Here is a 22,951-nt window from a genome sequence, read left to right as displayed (position 1 = left end):
TTTTCTCGATTCCTCGTTGGGGGGTTGGTGGGCGTGGGACGAGATAGTCCCGTTCATGCACCTCATTGCAGCCCCCCCCCCCTCCATCGGTCCCCTAGCTGCAACCTCTTTCATTCCTTTTGCTGTACCTCCTTTTATATTCTCTTTCTTCCCATCGTACTTTCCTTAACCTTGTCCTGACAGACTTCTCACATTATACCATGTGCTTTGAGGAACTTTGATAATACGTTCTTACACCTTAGTAGGAAGTCAAGTATAATAAAATATATTGAAGAATGCCATCACTAATTGCTCATAAGAATGTGAAATCGATATTCCGTTCCTTCAAGAATACCGAGTGTTTAAACGCATTCAAGAACGTGATGAATGTGCAGTCACTGCCATGAGTATGATAATGAATATGCCCTTGTGTTAACAGTGTTTATGAATATATATATTTAATGAGACTACAGGGAGTGTTGCGCAGTTTACAAGTTTATCGGAAAGAACATTTGCTCGTTAATAAAATTATGAAAGTTCTTGAGTATATCATCATAAACTTGATAACAGCGAATGTTTTTAGTGAAAGTTAGCCGGGAGTGTCATTTACTCTTTCCAAGTGACAGAGTGTACTCGCAACTGTTGAGAAACTTGCCTATTGAAGAAGTTAGCTATAGTGACAAAATAAAAACCGTCATTGAAAGGAGACCAAAGCATTGAGAGAGAGAGAGAGAGAGAGAGAGAGAGAGAGAGAGAGAGAGAGTACGTCAAGTAATCACACAACATAAACATATTATCATTTTTGAAGCCAAGCTCTGGAAATGATACGGACTATCTTACCTACATTTATAATAAATAAATAATACGAATTCACATGTGAAAGAATAAATAAACAGCCGTTGCTTAGCAAGAAATACAAACAATGTCGAGTATCCTGCAGAGTGCATGTCTATGAATACTTATGGTAGGAGGGACGTTCGACTGAGAACTGGAAACTGGAATCACTGAGAAAACGCCGGGAACAGTTGCCCATCTCCATCTCCCAGTTTCCAGTTCTGATCCAGGGACGGATGTCTGCTAATTGCTATTTCCCTGTCTTCGTCGTTCAAGTGACGATCGAAGACACTATCTTCTTCTTCTCCTTCTTCTTCTTCTTCTTCCTGGAACCCGAGATCCCCTGGAAGGTGTCCTCCTCCTCCTCCTCCTCCTCCTTCCCCGTCGCTGCTGCTCTCGAAGACGTCGTCGTCTTCCTCGTCGAGTATGATGCCCCTGGGCAGGGTGCCCTCGAAGTAGGCCTGTGGCACGTGCTGGAGGGACATGGGCGGAGGGCAGGGGCCGACCATGAGTTCTTCTTCCAGCAGCGGGGCTGGAAGATGCAACAGGCTCTGGTGGTGCAGTGCTAAGGGGTCCAGGACGATGATGGAGGAATTGGGGGAATGGTAAATGTCTGGGGGCAGGGGGAACTCGTCAGCAAAGGGGGACGGTGGCAGGTCAATGATGGGTAGCGGGTCAAAGGTCAAGGAGTCAATGTCTGGTGGCTGCCCTACCATGATGGGCAAAGGGTTAAAAGTCTCGACTGGATGACCTCCTCCTGCCGCTACTGCTTCCAGCATGTGCTCCTCTTGCCCTAGGTCAATGATATGCCCATGGGCATCGAAGCACAGGCTGTCGGGCAGTGTGCCCATGTGAACGTTGGGTATGTCAGCGACGTTGAAGTCATGGACAGATAGTTGGCAAAGGTCAGTGACTCCCAGTCCTGGCAGGTCAACCTCGAGGTCATGAATGATCTGCGATTCGACAGCTGGAGGTCGACAGAGGTCTTCCAGGTCCTGGTCGGGGTCAAGATCGTCCCTTAGGTCATACAAGGTCTCCGATACTGTCTCAGGTCCAGTCATGAAGCTTGTCTGAAACTGAAGTGTATCTGGTTTTTTATTTAAGAAGGCTAATTCGAAAAAAAATTATTTTAACTTATGTTTGAAATAGTCGTTTGTGGATTTGTAAAAGGTATACAGTAATAAGACGTATGCATAGTATAAACTGTCAGAAGGCATACGGTCGACACAAATAAATTTGTGTACTAACGGTCATGATTTTCCTCAGATAATTTAAGTCTTAGTATATACTTAAAGGATAACTTCAGTGATTAGACAGGAAACGGATTCTCTCTCTCTCTCTCTCTCTCTCTCTCTCTCTCTCTCTCTCTCTCTCTCATTCAAAACAGTGGGTTGAACGTGCAAGAGAAAGTCACCCGACTGAGAAAAAGATGAAGTTTAAGAAAAAAAAAGAAAGTTATATTGGGAAAAATAAACCACAAAAAACAGTAGTGGCAGATATAGGGGGGGAAAGATCCCACCATAGTTTTTCAGTGAAACCCCTTCATGCAATTTTAACTTACTCGGGGAGCAAGCCTACAAACTACTTTGCTGTTGTTGTTGTCCTTCTTTTGAGGGGTAGGAAAGGTCTATGGAAGAGCCTAAAAAGGTCTAAAAAATGTGTTTCGCGTTGAGTTGAAATACAGGAATTTGAGGATAGGATATTTACGATTTATTTATCAGAATGAAAATGTAAAAAGTAAATAATGCGCATGTTAAACAGTACAGAACAATTATTTCTAATAAAATATAGCGTATTTATTTTAATTTTCGGTGGAGAAACAACACTCTATTTGATCGTAGACTTTAGCACGCGCCCCGAGTAAGCTGGAGGTCAGATCACGCTTTGTTGTGTCACACCATTACGGAAGAAATAAGTTGGATATACAACAATCGTTTTATTTTTTAGAAGTAACTCTGAAGTTATTGATGCTTAAATCACTTGTAAAGTTGAAAGTACACTTTACGTTTTGCCGCTTATGACATTATCGGTGATAGATAACATATCTCCTTTATGGAATTACCTGTATTTTTTCATCACAGATACAAATAATTCTCTCGTCTACGCGTCAGAGAGGATCATAAAAGAAAGAAATGGTCTGAATCTATTGTTTACTCAACACAGTCGCCTTATTTTAACAGAAGAGCGCGACGAAGCAAGTGCAGGAAACAACAATTATTAACAGCACAAAGTGACAGAGGCAGAATATTAACCCAGATAACTAGATATAGTACAACCCAAAACAGGACAGCCTCGTGGATGGATAGGACCCTCATTAATGAAAAGCATCAGAGATCAAGTGTCCAAAACATACCAAGAACTTTGAAATCGGACAATGATCATAACACTGCAGAGACTATATAGTAGATTCACATCACCCGTGGATCAGATGTCTAGGCCAGTCCCTTACGACGCTCCTGATTGGCTGTTGATAAACCAGTCACAGGGCTGGAAACTCTCTTAGTCTCTCTCGAGAGTTCGTATGGGTAGGATCTATGCTCCACCTCTCCTGAGGGATATGTCTTTCAAAAGTATCCCTCAGGAGGGGTGGGACATATATCCTGCCTTTGTGAACTCTCTCGAGAGAGAGACTGAGAGTTTCCAGCCCCGTGTATTAGGCTTATCAACAGCCAATCAGGAGTGTCGTAAGGGACTGGCCTAGACATCAGATGCACGGGTTATGTGATTCTACTATAGCACAGTAGTAGTAATACCTTATAAAGAGAAGATCCAAAACATACCAAAGTGTTTGTAAAAATTAAAATAATAATAATAATAATAATAATAAAATAATAATAATAATAATAATAGTTGAAAGACTGCATAGTAATATATCTACTTACATGGCGTTGGAACATAAATCTATGCACAAAACATCTAACGATACAAGCACAAGTCGTTCATATTACAAGACTTATAGTGTATTTTTCGGGGGGAAAGTGACGGTAAGTATCCGCAGACGATATCACTGTAACCAGTGCTGGGCACTATACTTCAGCCCCCGCTAATCAAAGTTAACTTTAGTGATATTGGTTGGGGATATTTACCGTCAACTATATGTATATAAAAAAAAGGACAGACTATAGTTTGCATCTCAATACAAGTGTCAATGTACGAATTGGGACAGCCTTTATTGTCCAGTGTTGCCAGCTGGGTGGGTTATACATTCCCCCTAAAATCACCGGAAGGGAAAGAAAAATTATTCTCCCTCTGAGAAAAAAAAAATCACCTTAACCCAGAGAATCTGAGATAGACAAGTCACCATTCCTTGAAATGCAATATGAATAGTCACCTCAACCATATTTTATAGAAAAATAGAATTAACTTTGACAGAAATATAGAATTAACCACCTTTACCGAACCCTTTGCAGAAGTAACAAGTTCCAGACCGCTACGAAATATATCTGTGATTCTTAAAACTGGTATATGACAGTTATGTTATTATAACCATCTTGAAGGTTGATCTCTTATAAAGACGTGAAAATTAGCAAAAGTAAACGATAAGCTTATAAAGTGATAAACCTTTTTTAAATGCTGTGTAACCCTCGAGTGAATTGCTTCAATGCCCAAAAGAAAATTATCGTAAGATTCATCGCAGCGAGAATGAATACATAAAATATAAGGAAGCCTTGAAGGGGAATATAAAATAACAAATAAAACCCATAATCTTTTAACATTCTAAAAAGGAATGAAATTCCCATAATGTACATCAGAAGTTTCCCTGGAATCTAAGAGAAAACTTTGTTGAAAGTTATGGAACCACGAAGATGAATTTAAAAAAAAAAAGGAAGTCTTCATAGATGCCAACAACCAGAGCGAAGACCCCTGTCTGGCAACACTGCCTCGTATTTACGCGTCCGTTTCCTCCTCCTTGGCTTTGACACTGACCAGGGCAACTGGATTCTCCACGCAGGTGGGGGCGGTGTCCCCCGTGGAGTAATCCCTCACGACGGCTTCCATAGAACTCGTTTCCTCAAGGGCGCGGGGTTCCTCCTGAGGTGACATGAAACCTGCAAATAATAATAAGAATAATAATAATAATAATAATAATAATAATAATAATAATAATAAGCTCTCGGAATTGGAACAGTTGCCAAGTGCTTCCAGAATCAAATACTATAGGTTTTCAATTCTAGTAGACATTGCCCACTTTCTGAACGCGTATCGTTAGTTTGGGGGGGGGGGCCGTTCTCGTAAAAAAAATACAAAACGCGTAATATTTCTCAACTTATGAGACTTATAAGCCCCCGAACCTTGCAACAGGTGCAATTGATGTTAGTCCTTAGACGAGGCTTCTCTCTCTCATCCTCACTGGTAAATTGAATTTTCAGGCATAAGGACAAGCTTTTTTTTTATACTGTGTCCCCGTAGGAGGTAGTGTCGTCAGTGCACGATATTTAAGGTTCTTTGCAGCAACACCTCTCATTCCGTTTACTGTACCTCCGTTCATATTCCTTTCATCTTACTTCCCACCCTCTCCTGACAATTGATTCATAGTGCAACTGCTTTGAGGTTTTCGTCCTGTTACACCTTTCAAACCGTCTATTGTCAATTTCCGTTTCAGCTCTGAGTGACCTCATGGGTCTCAGTGCTTGGTCTTTAGCCTAAATTCTAAGATTTTCGTTTGTAACTTCGTAGGTAATTGTATTTAGCTGCGTCTGGTCGTTAGAAGTAAGAGCTCGATGGGGTTTAATCTCAGCTGGAGGAGTTAGAAGCTTCCTGGTTGCTCTTTCGACTAGCTTGTAATTTCCCCCTGAATACCACCCCCCTTTCACCGGCCCCCTCTTTAACAAGTGGCAATTTGTGCCAAAGATCAAAGGATGACTTGACTTTATTATATCATATACCTTTCGGATTTAATTGCCCTCAACAGAATCTGTCATTTGATTTCATATGGATTCTTTCTTACCTGAGAAACCCCACTGCGCCGTTGGTAATTACAAAATTGATTTCAGAGAGAAACAGACTGCTGTATCCTGTATTGGGGGTAGCTGCTACCCGTGCCATCTTTTAACTATACCTCCGTTCATATTTACGCTTACTCGGGGAGTAAGCCTACAAACTAGTTTGTACGATTCATTTATTAGATTGAAAATGAAAAAAAAATAATAATGTGCACATTAAACACTACAGAATAATGATTATTTCTAATAAAAAATAGAGCATACTTATTTTAATTCTCGTTGGTGAAACAACGCTGTTTTTGACCGTAGATTTTAGCACGAGCCCCGAGTAAGCTGGATGTCGGATCATGCCTTGTTTTCCTTTCATCTTTCTTCCCACACCTTTAACACCTTTCAATCTCCCTTTCCACGCTAAATGACCTCGAAGGCCCCAGCATTTGCCCTTTGGCCTAATTTTCATATTCCATTAGATTCCAGACCATTGTAGAAATGTATGTTCTTTGGCATAATATTATTCGTTTTTACTAGTCTCTGGAGAATGTTAACCCAGATACGACTAATATTACTATAGTAGATTCACATCAACCGCGCATATGATGCCTTGGCCAGTCTCTTACGACGTTCCTGGTTGGCTGTTGATAAGCCAATCGCAGGGCTGAAAGCTCTCGGTCTCTCGTGAGCGTTCACATAGGCAAGATGTACGTTCCTCCTCTCCTGGAGGATACTTTTAAAAGACGTATCCCTCAGGAAAGGTGGAACGTGCATCCTGCCTATGTGAACTCTCGGGAGAGACTGAGAGCTTCCAGCCATGTGATTGCCTTATCAACAGCCAATCAGGAGCGTCGTAAGGGACGGGCCTAGACATCTGATGCTGGGTTGATGTGAATCTACTATAGTTTCTGGAGAATGGTAACCTTGGCACGAATCATAGGACTAGTCTCTGGAGAATGGATAACCTAGACTCACTCCAATGGTAGCAAAGTTACCACATTCGTCTTTAAATAATAATAATAATAAGCTTATTCTCCTAAGACGTAACCTTCCAGCAGTTGAATCCTGGACCCTTCTTTCAGTAGGGTCGCCACTTACCGCCAGACATAGATCAATATACACTGTGCTACCTGGATTTCCTAATACGTACATTAAACTTTAACTCCTCTGCCTCACCAACATCCCTTCGGTAAATCAGGTAACCATAGAATGTGCGGGGAGTGTGAACTTGGCTCGCAGTCGACGTCCTTTAATTATGTATTATATATCTCGTTGAGTATCCTTATTGGAATCCCCGAAGCGTGAGTACAATATTCCGGATTACCCTCTGGTGTAATTGCATGTAGTAGCCGCAGTGTGTTATTGCATAGTGTAGGCATCGCCGTCGTGAAAAGTCTGGTAGATCGTGAGAGTAATGACTTCTTGGAAAGTCTTCAATGATGAGCGAATGAGGTTTTTGTCCAGACAATTTTCCTGCCTGGCAGACGGGAAGGAATCGATTTCACGGGCTGGATGTTTGGTCCCCCTTTTTTTCAGGCAGTTTTGGGCACTTACCTTAGCCTACTACATGGCTACTGGTAGTTTCTCTCTCTCTCTCTCTCTCTCTCTCTCTCTCAAAAATTTCTTGCGAATCAGCAGCCTCTGTGAAAACATATTGCCATTGATTGTCCTGCCTTCCTTCCCGATACTCCCTTAATTCTCTCTCTCTCTCTCTCTCTCTCTCTCTCTCTCTCTCTCTCTCTCTCCGTATATTTATTAGTAATATGTCCCGCTCAACTCAACCGGCTGTTTTTGACGTCATCTGAGCTGGATGACGTCACGTGGCTAGCTTCCTTCCCACTACTTGATTCCGTTTTCTTTTCTGTGATTTTCTTCTGCCTCTCTCTCTCTCTCTCTCTCTCTCTCTCTCTCTCACTCTCTCTCCCTCTCTCTCATTACCTTGCCTGTTGTTCGTTCTGGCGTGGCGAGCGAAGTGCCACACTGCGCATGACAGACCCACGACTGCCGCCATCACCAGGATGACCATGATCACAAGGTGAGCCCACATCTTCGGTTCTGTAAAAAAGATATAGGAATTAATTTGATCAAAAAGATAGATACTTCTCTATTTTCATTGCTATCTTCTCACATTCATGTATACTAAGTGTGTATGTATATATATATATTATATATATATATATATATATATATATATATATATATATATATATATATATATATATTTATGTACACTATATTGGTGGTATATATATATATATATATTTTATATTTATAATATATATATTTATATTTATTATATATATATGATAATTTGTGAGTGGTTGTACATGATAAAGTTGTCAGTGACAGTACTTGTATTGCATAGTTACTGCAACATTTTTGGCAGTAGAAAGATTACTTGTTCAAATTTTATATAGAGAGAGCAAAAATTTTATATAGAGAGAGCATAAATGTTGTGTGTGTGCGTGAGTGTGTGTACAAACAGTTGTATAGGGTATCAGGCTCCCTCAGGCAATTTGGTCATTCAATCTTGGTTGGATATAGTACCGCAAACTGCCAGAGAAGCAAATTCATGGGATGTATACTATCATTGCACCAGCCCCGGTTTTTTTGGCCATGCCCCTACGTTAGGTTAGGTTAGTTCAAACAGTCATTCTTCAGGTGACTCTTTTCTTAGGTGTGTGAAACATGAGATTATTTTCAAGAAGATTCTACGGTTAGTTTTTATGGGATGGCTGGTACTCCGTTACAGTTCGGGAATATGTGCCGTCTGGAAAAGTCTCAAATTTTAAGGACTGGTCATGTAACCAGCTAAGAGGCGATTCACAGAACAGGTGAAAGAGGAAGGGAAGCAAAGTATCTACTAAAACATTGGAAGAGAACTGGGGTTTCTACAAAGCCAAAGCTGGAATGTAGGAATGGATTGTTGAGGCAACTCCTCTGTATCCAAACTACAACATGTTGAGGCTGTCAAAAGGAAGTGTTTGCGCAGAGATGGAGTTGAAATAACTGAAAGGGTGAGAAATCTGTAGAAGTGGTAAAGAGGTCAGTATGGATGAACAGCGCTTCAGCGGCGTGATCGGTATGGTCTTGGCCTGCCACCTCGGTGGCCGCGAGTTCGATTCTCGGGCATTCCACTGAGTGGTTACGGATGTGTATTCTTGGTGATAGAAGCTCACTCTCGACGTGGTTCGGAAGTCAGGTAAAGCCGTTGGTCCCGTTGCTGAATAAATACTGGTTCCCCGCAACGTCAAAACACCACACAAACAAAACAGTATGGATGAACAAATACATACCGAAATGTTTGCCCGTTTGGAAGGAATGGGAGAACTTTCGAAATGCGTCCTCTTGAACAGAAATTTGATGAAACAGAATGGCGTATTTTGTCGTAAAATCATCCTCTTCATCAGCCATCCTATTACCGACTTTTTCTTCCCTGGACCTTATCATATTATCTCCCTGAATGGGATATCCATTCAACCCCTAAGCGGCCTAATGCGCTCCTGCAGGGCGATTTTTTTTTTTTTTCTTCTTTTCTTTTCTTTTTAAGAATCGTCGACCGTAATCCTGATGCGGGTTTGGGAGCCGTCATGATTATATTGTGTTAGGCCTGTTGTAGTTTTATTTTTATTTTTTATTTTTTTTTTTTACAAAGCAGTCAGTGATTTAAATAATTTTAAAACACTAATTGTTTTAAATAATTTTAAAACACTAATTATTTTAAATCATTTTAAAAAACCTAATTGTTTTAATAATTTTAAAAACACTAATTGTTTTAGATAGTTTTTAAACACTAATTGTTAAATAATTTTAAAACACTAATTGTTTTAAATAATTTTAAAACACTAATTGTTTTAAATCGTTTTTAAACACTAATTGTTTTAAATGATTTTAAAACACTAATTGTTTTAAATAATTTTAAAACACTAATTATTTTAAATCATTTTAAAAAACTAATTGTTTTAAATAATTTTAAAAACACTAATTGTTTTAAATAATTTTAAAACATTTATTATTTTAAATCATTTTAAAAACTAATTGTTTTAAATAATTTTAAAAACACTAATTGTTTTAGAGTTAAATAATTTTAAAACACTAATTGTTTTAAATAATTTTAAAACACTAATTGTTTTATTTTTTCCACAAAACAGTCAGTGATTTATATAATTTTAAAACTATTGTTCTAGAGAGAGAGAGAGAGAGAGACCACACACAATGTTCTGAAAAACAGAAATTGTCTAAGATATTTCGCAGGAGCATTGCGAATCCTACGCTTCTACAGAAAAGAATGGTTACTTCTTGTTGTTAAGGCGTATTACGCAGAACGTTGGTCTCTTGCAAATTATTATGAAAGTTTTGTATATGTGACCGTGTTCACTCCAAAATCTGGCCTGGGCTAGAGGTGTAAGTGATAAGAAAATAAATAGCAATTAGTCTCGTGATAGTGATGCACTTTAATAAGTAGCAATGATCAATGATAAAACTTTTCAACGTAGAAAGATAATTTCATTGCTGTCGGCTGCAACATATCCTTCTTTGGGTAGCAAACTCAATTACGAGGGCACAATAATATACTGATGGAAACAGTATTTTTATAAAATTTTATAAAACTATGTAAAAGCTATCGAACCCTACCTTGGGTTCATCTTCAGTCGAATGAACAATTTAACAAAATATATGAAGGTAAACAAGACAAAAAAAATTCAAGAATGGTTGCCCTCGGGTTCGAAAGCTTTTACATAGTTTTAGAAAATTTTACTACTGCTTCCATCAGTATATTATTGTGGACCTTAAAGAACAAATCCTTCTTAAAATGCCACGCTTAGTTAATCCCACGAAGAAGGATCTAGTTTTTCAGGGATTACTCAGAAAAATCCTGGATTAGGACAAGATGAGGTTAAGGCGCCGTTTACTCTGTGATACCCAGATGTTCGGTGTATCATTCATATGCTTAGTAAGCGGGAGGGTTCGTATTACTTAAAAAAAAACTTAATTCTCTGGTACATAATAATCCGTGGAGGGAAGAATTATAAGTAAGAGAAATATTCATTAGTAAATGTTTTCGTTCAGAAACTAGAAAGACCTACAAACGCGAAAAGTACATCTTAGTTTTACCGGACCACTTAGCCGATTACCATCTCTCCTAAGGCTGAACATCTCCTAATGCTGGCTTTTCCTTTTCTTCATTCACCCACAGCCTATCATCCGGCGGGAATCACCCAGTGAATGCTTCCACTAAAAGTGAATGCCATCATGCCATCTCAAAAGCGTTCATCCGTTCTCGAGATATCTCTTGGTAAAAAATGCTGACAGGTGCAATTTTCGTGGTGGGGGTGTTGCTGTCTCTTAGTGACCCTTTTGAAGTTGAGAATTGTCCTTATTGCCAATAATGCCCAATTTAATTTCGTTTCTAGTCTTTGTAAATAACAATTGTATTTTCTTATTGTTTATTCTTTTTCCTGCTCTGTTCCTCCTTGTTCCATTTCTTCGGTATTTTTCTGTATTGATCTTCTTTGTGTCCTCTTTCTTCTATGTACGTCCACTTACTCTTGTAATTCTAACTGTTCTTCTTTCTAGTTACTTCTTCTCCCTGTTCACTCTCTCCTCCTTCAGCACGTCCTTCTTTGAAGCATTTCTCTCTCTCTCTCTCTCTCTCTCTCTCTCTCTCTCTCTCTCTCTCTCCAGGTCTCTATTTTTCATCTCTTGTATCTGGATCCTCTTCTCATCTCCCTCCCAGTCTTCAAAGTTCTTCTTTAGTATATTCCTCCACCTCCTCCCCCTCCTCCCACTCCTCCTCCTTCTCCTATACCTCCTACATCTTCCCCTCCTCCCTTTCCTCCTCCTCCTCCTATGCCTCCTACATCTCTCCCTCCACCTCCTACATCTCCTCCTCAATCCCCTCCCACCTCCTCCACCACCTCCCACATCCACTCCAGTCCACGCCTCCTCTTCCTCCTCCTTCACCACTCCTCCACTTCCTACATTGGCCATCTCCTCCTCCTCCACTCCACTCCACTTCTCCTCCGCCTCCACCTCCTCCTCCTCCTCCTCCTCCTCCTCCTCCTCCTCCTCCTCCTCCTCTTCTTCTCCCTACCTCCTATCTAATTCTAGCAATCTCTGGACGCGTCTCCTTTGATGTCCTATATCTGCACTCATCAGCAGGATCCTTCCAAGCGGATCCTTTGAGTTACCCCTTTTCACCGCATCCGCCCTCAGCACTTTTATGGAGGAGGACAGTTTCGGCCACAAAAGGCCCATTGTGTCAACTTACTCTTGGTTTTTGTATTTGAAGTTCTTCATTAGGCATCAGGAGGGTGGAACACACGGCTGTCTTTGAGGGTTGGCAATTTTTGGGTGGTGGGGTACTGCGTAAATTAATTTTGGCTTACTTGGGTGAGGGGGGGGAGCGGGAAAGTCTTATGGAAAACCCTAAAAGGGTCTGAAAGTCTTTGGCAATTCATCCATACCAAGGCCAGGTGAGATGAGAGAAAAAAAAAAAGAAGGAAAACTTGAGTAAAAATAAATTCCTACCTTTGTTCTTTTCACCAGCAGACATCTTGAGAGCCCTCCCCACCTCCTCCGAGAGACGAGAATCGAACAGGTTGTTGGCGGAGTCGAACAGCTCCGAAGGATCGACCTCGAAGATGGACTGGTCGACGGGCGAGAGGCCGTCTCCGACGTTGTTGATGTCCTCAGGCAGGTTGACCCTGTAGAGTATCCAAAAAAGTGTGTCTTCAGCATGGGTCAGATCAGGTCAGTTCCATTTTGTAATTAGTATTTGTTACATGTATAAACAGAGGTTTCATGAGGTCGCCTCATACCTCATATGTATGAGCATAGGTCAAACGAGGTCGCTGCAACGAATAGTAAAATATAAAACGTCAAAAATGCTGGGCAATGTGGAAAGGAGAGAGAGAGAGAGAGAGAGAGAGAGAGAGAGAGAGAGAGAGAGAGAGAGAGAAGGAGAGAGTTTATCAGTTGCCATTCAGTTTTCCTGGGCAGCACCAGGTTGGTCAGCTAATATATATATATATATATATATATATATATATATATATATATATATATATATATATATATATATATATATATATACGACCTTTACATAAAAAGGATGTACTTTCATGACAGATGTGACAAGAGTCAGCTTAAAAAAAAAAAAAAAAAAAAAAAAACTTTGATTAAAAACAGAAAGCCCTGTAATATTGACACTGACAGTGACAATGAGCCTCACCACAGTGATGGTGATATTGAGTAAACAGGCGCCCTTACTTACCCAGCTCTGACGGTGAAGGTCTCGGGGACGTAATTACACATGACCAAAAACCTCCTGGTGGAGTGGGTCAGAATCGGCAGGTTCTCCTGGACAATGATGAAGGTCTGCACCGACGTGTTCTGGATATCGCTCCCGCAGACGTTGTGGTCGATGTTCAGGAGGTAAGACGTCTTCACGCTCTCTCTCTCGCCCTTGGTACTGCAGCGGGGGTCTTCCGTGCCTTCCACAGATATCTGGGGGGAGAGAAGTGAAGATATAAGAGGGTTCGTGAGGGTTTTGTTGACGTTTTCGTGCGCGAGGAGTTTCGTCTTGGCTACGACTGAAATATGCAATAGTCTGTCTAGTGCTCTTGTGGTATCTTCTGATCTCCAATTGTTTAAGCAAGGAGCAATTGCATTCCTGCTCTCAGCTTCTACTGCTGACGTCTCCTGAATTTCAGGTATATCGGTTTTATATTCCATCCCCCTCATATTTATTTATTTATTCATTTATTTATTTATCACCTTTTCCTGCAACTTCTCTCTCTCTCTACAGGCTGCTTTCCCTTTGGAGACCTCTCGCGTTTATATTCTGGTAACTCTTTTAATAAAGTTTTGACAGGTCATGATTTAAAGAAAGGGAAAAGTTCGACCCTGCGTTGTGCTACATAGCCGGGGCCCGTCTGCCCCTTCTTCAGGTATCTGCTTAGAAAGGATTGATTGTTGGGGAGGTTTAAAAAAAGGTTCTGTGTCTGTAAAAGTGAGCTTATGAACCGTCTCCAGATATCTCAGGGAATAAAAGAGTTCTAGGATGATTGTCACTTTAGTCTAATCCAACTATTTTTTCTCAGTTTCAGTATTTACTTAATCATTTTTGTAATGTCACCTATAAGAATTCATGAGTCTCTCTCTCTCTCTCTCTCTCTCTCTCTCTCTCTCTCTCTCTCTCTCTCTCTCTCTCAAATTTTCCATTCCTCCCTCGAAGTATAGAGTCATTCTTCAGATCTCTCTCTCTCTCTCTCTCTCTCTCTCTCTCTCTCTCTCTCTCTCTCTCTCTCTCTCTCTCTCTCTCAGTTCAGCTTACACTCCTAGCAACTCTTGAACCTTATACCTCCCTAAGGCAAAGGACCCAGATCGGATGTCCGGCATCAGGATGGGGAGCGGGTAGGAATCAATTACCGGCTGGAATTGTCAAAGTGGTTCGCGCCCCGTTGGTCAACGGCGAACTTTGACCTTCGGCCACTCGACGCCCCATTTCGGTTAATCATTTTTTCGCATCTGTGTATATGTCTGGCGCGACCCTTTTCTGAACTTGGCTTAGGTAGTAATGGTTGGCGAAGTCGGTTTGTCTCTTTCCCTCTGTTAATTCTTTCCAATCCTTGAAACAGTATACAGGTGGCACAACGCCTCTCTCTCTCTCTCTCTCTCTCTCTCTCTCTCTCTCTCTCTCTCTCTCTCTTAATTTTTATCCAGTCCTAAAAGCATAGATGTTCGATACAGGTATCAACAAAGTGTATCTTCTCTCTCTCTGTAAAATTTCATCCAATCCTTGAAGCATAGGAACATTCTACAGACATCAACACAGTCTCTCTCTCTCTCTCTCTCTCTCTCTCTCTCTCTCTCTCTCTCTCTCTCTCTGTTAATTTTTATCAAATCCTTAAATAACAGATGTATGAATGTATGATACAGATATCAACACTGAGTGTCTCTCTCTCTCTCTCTCTCTCTCTCTCTCTCTCTCTCTCTCTCTCTCTCTCTCTCTCTCTTAATTTTTATACAATCCTTGAAGCATAGGAACATTCTACAGACAGCAAAAGTCTCTCTCTCTCTCTCTCTCTCTCTCTCTCTCTCTCTCTCTCTCTCTTTGTTAAATTTTATCTAATCCTTGAATAATGGAAACATCCTACAGACATCAACACAGTCTCTCTCTCTCTCTCTCTCTCTCTCTCTCTCTCTCTCTCTCTCTCTCTCTCTCTCTCTCTCTCTCTCTCTCTCTCTCTCTGCAACTTACCTTACCACCGAAGTGCGGACCCGTCTCGACTTCCACGACGCTTGAATTTGCTAGGCAGTTAGTAGCTCTGGCTGAAACTGAATTAAGGGATGTTTTTTATTAAATGCCCTTCTGAACCAGTTATTCTTAATTAGTACTCTCTCTCTCTCTCTCTCTCTCTCTCTCTCTCTCTCTCTCTCTCTCTCTCTCTCTCTCTCTCTCTCTCTTTTATATGTTGAGTTACAGATACATGAATTTTAGTACAGGATATTTATTATTTATTTATTGAAATGAAAATGTTAAAAAAATATATATATAATGTGCTTATTAAATAGTACAGAACAATTATTCCTGATAAAATATAGCGTATTCATTTTAATTTTCCTTGATGGGATATTTTTTATGTATTTATTAGAATGAAAATGTAGAAAATAAATAATGTGCATGTTAAGCAGTACAGAACAGTTATTTCTGAAGAAATATGGCATATTTATTTTAATATTACTTGGTGAAACAAGGCTCTATTTGGCCGTAGATTTAAGCACAAAATATAGCATATTTATTTTAATATTACTTGGTGAAAAAAGGGCTCTATTTGACTGTAGATTTTAACACAAAATAGAATATATTTATTTTAATTTTCATTGGTGAAACAAGGCTCTATTTGACTGTAGATTTTAACACAAAATATAACATATTTATTTTAATTTTCGATTGTGAAACAAGGCTATATTTGCCAAAAGATTTTAGCACAAAATATAACATATTTATTTTAATATTACTTGGTGAAACAAGGCTATATTTGACCGTAGATATTAACACAAAATAGAATATATTTATTTTAATTTTCATTGGTGAAACAAGGCTCTATTTGACCATAGATAATAGCACAAAATATAACATATTTATTTTCATTTTCGTTGGTGAAACAAGGCTCTATTTGACCATAGATTTTAGCACATAATATAGCATATTTATTTTAATATTACTTGGTGAAACAAGGTTATATTTGACCATAGATTTTAACACAAAATAGAACATATTTATTTTAATTTTCATTGGTGAAACAAGGCTCTATTTGACCATAGATTTTAACACAAAATAGAATATATCTATTTTAATTTTCATTGGTGAAACAAGCCTCTATTTGCCCATAGATTTTAGCATGTTTTAAATCTTGCTCGCATCCAGACTTAAGCTTGTTGAAGGACAAGTTTATGAGTCTACGATACTCTAAAGGTATTCCCATCCCTGTGCTGTCTTCAGTCTTAATTCGTACCATTGGAGACTGGGCTCAGCTGCCATGGCTCCTTCATGTCTTCCTGAATGTTGTCGTCTGCCATTTCAAGGAAATGTTGTTCGGCTACCCTGTTTCCCCTGTTTTGCTGACAAAAGCCTTATACTGTAAACCTTATTAATGTATTCGCAGACGGTTTACCGAGAAAATCTGCAGAGAACGTGTCCTTGGTATTCTATTTATTTTATTTTAAGCAAATGTCACCAGTAATTTAAATGAATGATGTCTGTATGTAAAAGTGTTTTGAGACTTAATGTAAATTTTTTAAATTTAATTTTATGTAACTGTCACTAGTAATTAAAGGCAATGATGTAAACATGTTTTGAGATTTACGTGTAAAAATGATTGTGCTGTTTTGTAAAGTGGTATAAAAGTGCTGTTACAAATGCAAATTGTATTGATTGCAATAAATAAAAAATAAATAAATACAAGTAACTAACAAAAGTAACCTGTTCACTAAGACAATTAAAAGCTCGCTAAGGCCGACCTAAATAGATATAAGGAATTAAAAGGTCACTAAGACCGACCCATCGTGATTCCAACGACAAATTTCGCCGAGTTATCTTACATCCTTTCGTCCGTATGATGATCTCTCGTCCGAACGCTCGTCCGCGATTTGAATTTTCGCCCTCCAGGACGGGCGTCACTTCCAGTGTGTAGTTGGTCGACATCCGAAGCCCAGCGATCACGGTTTCGAACACTCGATATTTCTTGTCCGAACTCGCCGAGTGGATAGAGTTGCTCTCTTGGACTTCCTGAAATGTGATAATAATAATAATAATAATAATAATAATAATAATAATAATAATAATAATAATAATAATAATAATGGCGAAACAAATCCACAGTTATGTAAATGTACATATATTTAGACTCAAAACTTTAAGGATGACTTTCGGGAATCTGTTCGGTTCCCCGTATCAGTCTGATTCCTGAAAGTTATCCTTAAAGTTTTTAATTTAAGTATATGTACATTTTCATAACTGTGGATTTGTTTCTCCATTTGAAGACTCGTGCTACTATGAGGATTGTTTTAATAATAATAATAATAGTAATAATAATAATAACAAAAACTTCAGATATATAATATACGATGTTTATTTATATATTTCTTTACGTAACTGTACAGACATAGGTAAAACCACTAAACTTTGATAAGAATGCAGAATGAATTTACTACCTTCATCCAAACTTTGGGACTTATATTACCGTCATTTTGGACGGTATGGATGATAATAATAATAATAATAATAATAATAATAATAATAATAATAATAATAATAATAATAATAATAATATAATAAACGTGTATATATATTTATGTATGTATGTGTGGATGGATGTCTATATGTGCGTGCGCACATCCTGCTTATACATAAAATGATTAAGGAAAGTCATCTGTAAGCAATATTAAAATTCGTTCGTCCATTAATTACAAGATGATATTAAAGAGAGTTGAATCGAATGCTGGCGAAATTAAGTTAAAAAAAACATTAATACAGATGTTATTAAAATTGATACAGATGTTATTAAAATTGCATATATGAAATTTATGTAATATTTATGTAATATTTGACAAAGGTACCTTTCTAACGAACCTCAGGATAATACAAATGAAATTCAGAATCAAATTTTAGTTGAAATGACCGAATTTCACCGAATGTTTGGTTAAAATAATCAATGTTCACCAATTTTTGGTTAAAGTGACCGATTTTCATAATTTTTTGGTTAAAATAACCAATTTCCATAATTTTTTGGTTATAACAATTTTCTTAAATTTTGGGTTAAAACAATCAATTTTCATCAATTTTTGGTTAAAATAACCGATTTTTATATATATTTGGTTAAAATAACCGAATTTAATCATATTTTTTGTTCAAATAACCAAAAATTAATTCACTACAAAAAATGGTAAAACAGAAACATTTTAAATCTCTAACAAACACAGGTAAAACTCAATCCAAGAAAACCACCCTCTCTCTCTCTCTCTCTCTCTCTCTCTCTCTCTCTCTCTCTCGTCCTCTTTAATTTGCAAATTTACACCAATTAAATTTTTTTCTTTCATAAATCCCATCATTATGTTTCTGTAAACGTCACACGCAGTTACATGCACAATACCTTATTCTTTTCTGAATTACATGATCTCCTCTCTCTCTCTCTCTCTCTCTCTCTCTCTCTCTCTCTCTCTCTCTCTCTCTCTCTCTGTCATCCACACGTTACAATACCCAACTTTTCACATTACGACCCGAAAACAAATATCAAGAGAACTTTTGTGTTTAACTTTTTAATCGGGCGATTTCCATGACGTTCTAAAACTATGAGAAAGAGGGGGGGGTTGGGGGAGGGGGAAAAGGGGGGAAGGGGGGAGCTGTTTCCCGAGCTTCGTGCCCCTCCCTAATCCCTGGGGTTGACATTCCGAATATTTTGCGACAAAGGGACGGAGAGAGGGAGAGAGAGAAGGAGAGGAGTTCTCAGATGGGACGCAGCGCTTGGTAATGCGATTACTGCTCTACTTGAGGTGGGTCTGTTCTCTGCTTACAGCTTTGGTGGGGGGGGGGGGGGTGTGTGTGCTAGTGTTGGTTTCATATATATGTATACATACATACATGCACACAGATATATACCTATATGTATATATATTTGTATGTGTGTGTGTGAATGCCTTTGCTGCTAAGGACTACCACTTTTTGGTAACAGATGATACGACCAGTTATGGGATTCAAACGAGGCAGCAATTATGGAGGTGTTTAGGACACCATTACGCGGTTAACTGTCAGCATTCATTAAACGGCTACGCACCTGCTTTTTACACCTGTATTTCCCCCAAGACTGGTCCTCGCAGTAGGTCACGATGAAGTGGTACCGTCCTGGAACGGCCCTGTCGTACTTCCAGTGAAGCCGAATAGATCGAAAGTCTGCCTCCCCATCTAATTCGTTGACCTCTGGAAAGAGAGATGAATGGATAAGCAGGTCACATAACACAAAACACACAGACGCATACAGTACTGGTAATCTTAGACACGAAGATACGGTATTCAATTGTATTTCCATAGAAAACTGAAAAGTATTTTGTTAGGATGAGCCCAACAACTTCGTCCTGCATTGGAGCTCTTTTTGGAGCGTTTATTGCCTCGCTAAACGCCCCAAGAAGCGGTCCTGGAGGACGAAGCTGTTGGGTATATTCTAACAAAACCCCTAATGTTTACAATATATATTCTCTCTCTTCCATCTTGCTATCCACCCTCCGAGATTTTCCTCTCACTTTCCTTTCCAGCGCTGACTGACCCCATAGGTCCCAGTGCTCGGCCGCTGGCCCAGACTCTTTAATTCCATTCCAATATCCAACATGAAAAACACGGTTTCCATAGAGTCTTCTCTGGGTCTTTTTTGAGAATTTAATTAACTGGCCGATTTCAATAAGGAGGTTAATTCGAAAAATCTCTCGCCGTAATATGAGACTTAGTTGTTTTCAAGGAAGTGAATCTTATATATTAAATTGACTTCTGATCGTGGAAGGCGATGCGTTTTATATATATATATATATATATATATATATATATATATATATATATATATATAATAAAAGAAGCCCACAAAACACTAAAATATAGAGAGAAAAGTACTATATTTCAGAGACTGCTGTCTCCCTCTTCAGGTAGATGAATGAGAAAAGTTTACAGAAAAGGTGGTATTTATACCAAGAGGTCCATCCACAGGCAAGCCAATTTAGGTCACCCCCACTGATAATCTCCCTTTAATCTCTTAAGCGTTGGTTGAATGAAAATCTTGTCGATCGTATCTGAATCCCATGCTCCTTTTGAGATGTTCGTTACCTGCCTCTCTTTTATTAAGGCCGATTCCATCATTTGACTCTTGTACTGGCAGTTGCTGCTATAAATTATATGTGACAAATTCCAGTTTATTCTGTGGTTGTGTTCATTTATATGGTTGAAAATAGCTGAGTTCTGTTGTCCATACCTAACTGACCATTTGTGTTGTATTAATCTCTGGGGAAGTGATTAATCGTGTCCAGGTGTGGAATTTTTATTTTATTGTTGGGTGTATCTCTGGTCTTGTCTTTAGGGGATCGGTAGAAAATTACGTTTGCTTTGTGAATTGCTTTTTCAAATATATGGTCAGGATACTTTAAAGACGAAAGTTGCTTACGAATTAGTTCAAATTCTTTTTCCAGGAAAACTGGGGAACAAATTCGTAAGGCTCTTAAGAACAGGTTGCTGGCTACACCTATCTTGATAGCAATGTCGTGATAGCTAAAGTAGTGAATGTATGAAAGTGAGAACGTTGGTTTTCTGTATATGGTAAATTTGTATTCTGTCGTGTCTCTGATTATTAAAACATCAAGAAAAGGAATTTTGTTGTCTGTTTATATATATATATATATATATATATATATATATATATATATATATATATATATATATATATATATATATATATATATATATATATATATATATATATATATATATATATATATATATATATATATATATTTATTTACATATATATGGTTTCTAGTCGCCGTCATAAGAACTTGTCACAATCTGTAATATGAATTTTCTTTTTGTCATTTACCAGGTTTCTGATGTTTAGGTTAACAGTATTATATTGTATTTTACTTTTTTAATTTACCCATTTTCCTTTTACCAGGCTTCTTAAGTGTATTTTTATTGTTCTTTTACCGAGCTTCTTAAATTAAAGTTAACAGTCTTATATTGCATTTTACTTTATAATTAAAGTAAGATTTTTGTATTGTACTTTTACCGGGCTTCTCAAATTTAAGTTAACAGTTTTCTATTGCAATTTATTATTTAATTTACGTAAGAAAAGATTTTTTTAGTTAACAGTAATATATTGCATTTTACTTTTTAATTTAAGTAAGATTTCTTTTCCATATCATTTTACCAGGCTTCTTAAGTTTAAGATAACAGTATTATATTGTATTTTACTTTTCAATTTACGTAAGAAAATGTTTGTTTCATTTTACCAGGCTTCTTAAGTTTAGTTTAACAGTATTATATTGCATTTTACTTTTTAATGTTATCGTTCTTTAAACAGTGTCTAGGAACAGAACATACAAGAAAATCAAAATAATTTATAGCATTAATTTATTTATCTATTTACAAAATGTACCCATGCTTACACTGACGCATTAAAATCAAATAGAGATCAAATCCCATACCCCCAGCATGTGGTTCTCGTACCAGCAAGGGGTATGGATACCCCTCCACCAAACCCCTTGTTAAGAACCCCTGCTCTTAAGTATATTGAGAGACGAGCGATTTGCAAAGGAGGAAGAGGAAGAATTCCTTGAGACTGGGATTTGTATTGTTTTGTTTGTCCGTCCGTTCCCCTTCCTTTCGTAATCCTGTTTCCCCTTTGCTTAGATTCTCTCTCTCTCTCTCTCTCTCTCTCTCTCTCTCTCTCTCTCTCTCTCTCTCTCTTCCTCCTCCTCCTCCTTCTTCTTGTTCTTCTGCTGCATAGATTAAAGCTCTCAAGAGACTGGGAAAGATGATCAAATAAAAGGGCTCCAAACTTATAGATCAGATAGAAAAAATAGGAATCAAGGGGGAACCGCAATATATGGGAAAGACAAAAAACAAGGAAAAATACATGAGAAATATAGTAACTCAGAATGTGAACTAATAGCGGTAGAATTTGAATCTGAAAAATTAATGAACATAGTAATATATAGACCTCCTAATACTAAAGAGTTTGACCTTATAATAGAAAAATTGGATAATATATGTAGAAATCACAAGGACTGGACTATTCTCCTATCTGGAGACTTCAACTTTCCTTTCGTAGACTGGAAAGAACGAATAGGAGATTGTGGATGTACTTATACATATAAAAAAGAGAGTAATAGTAGTGCAGAAGATAAGAGGCAATTCGAAAAGCTATTAGATATGCTACTAGAATACAACATTCAATAAATAAATCACCTGCCATCAAGAAAGGAAAATACTTTAGACCTAGTATTTGTGAACGAGATGAATTATGTTAAAGAAATAATAGTTTATAATGCTAGTATTTCAGACTATAATGTCATAGAATTAACAGTCCATTCCAAAGCAAGTGAAAACAGAGATAAGCAAGAAATGAAAAAGTGGGAAGGATATGGAAAATACAACTTCTACAGTAAAAATATAAAATGGTCAGAAATAAATGAAGAATTAAACAAAGATTGGGATAACATTTTCGTAAGTGATGATGTAAGGGTAAATACGGAGATATTATATAAAATATTAGAGAAAATAGTGGATAAATATATACCGAAGAAGAAAAGTAAACATCAGTCATGCATACCAAGAGACAGAAGGATCTTGTTCCAGAAAATCAGAAAGTGGAAAAAAGGTCTTGCAAAAGAAAAAATGCATGGAAAGTCATAGAACTAAAAAGTAAGATAGAAAATGCAGAACAAAAGATTATACAATCAAAAGAAAATGAAAAACGGGACTTGGAAGAAAAAACCCTATTAAATATCAAGCAAAACCCCAAACTATTATACTCATATGCGAAGAAGATGAATAAAAGAAGAATAGAAATAGGCCCTCTAAGAATTGAAGGGAGATTAAAGAATGAAAAAAAGGAAATTTGCAACATATTGGCAGAACGATATAAGAGAGAATTCACCCCTAG

The 22,951-nt window shown here is 37.9% G+C and overlaps 1 protein-coding gene across 1 annotated transcript in view; it reads right to left on the bottom strand.

Moving 5' to 3' along the window:
• Positions 1–439: 439 nt before the first annotated feature.
• LOC135204685 (uncharacterized) overlaps positions 440–22,951 on the bottom strand; it is a 57,740-nt gene continuing 35,228 nt past the window's right edge. Inside the window, exons 3-10 of the mRNA XM_064234847.1 lie at positions 19,088–19,230; positions 16,857–17,043; positions 15,013–15,089; positions 13,024–13,256; positions 12,279–12,454; positions 7,686–7,802; positions 4,741–4,862; positions 440–1,889 (exon numbers count right to left, since the gene is read on the bottom strand). Coding sequence (XP_064090917.1) covers positions 981–1,889; positions 4,741–4,862; positions 7,686–7,802; positions 12,279–12,454; positions 13,024–13,256; positions 15,013–15,089; positions 16,857–17,043; positions 19,088–19,230 — 1,964 coding nt within the window. The 3' untranslated portion in view covers positions 440–980. The remainder of the gene's footprint in view (positions 1,890–4,740; positions 4,863–7,685; positions 7,803–12,278; positions 12,455–13,023; positions 13,257–15,012; positions 15,090–16,856; positions 17,044–19,087; positions 19,231–22,951) is intronic.

This window comes from Macrobrachium nipponense, chromosome 24 (genome assembly GCF_015104395.2).
Source record: "Macrobrachium nipponense isolate FS-2020 chromosome 24, ASM1510439v2, whole genome shotgun sequence".
In the NCBI taxonomy this organism is placed as follows: domain Eukaryota; kingdom Metazoa; phylum Arthropoda; class Malacostraca; order Decapoda; family Palaemonidae; genus Macrobrachium; species Macrobrachium nipponense.
This window is presented reverse-complemented; position numbering and strand designations above follow the sequence as displayed.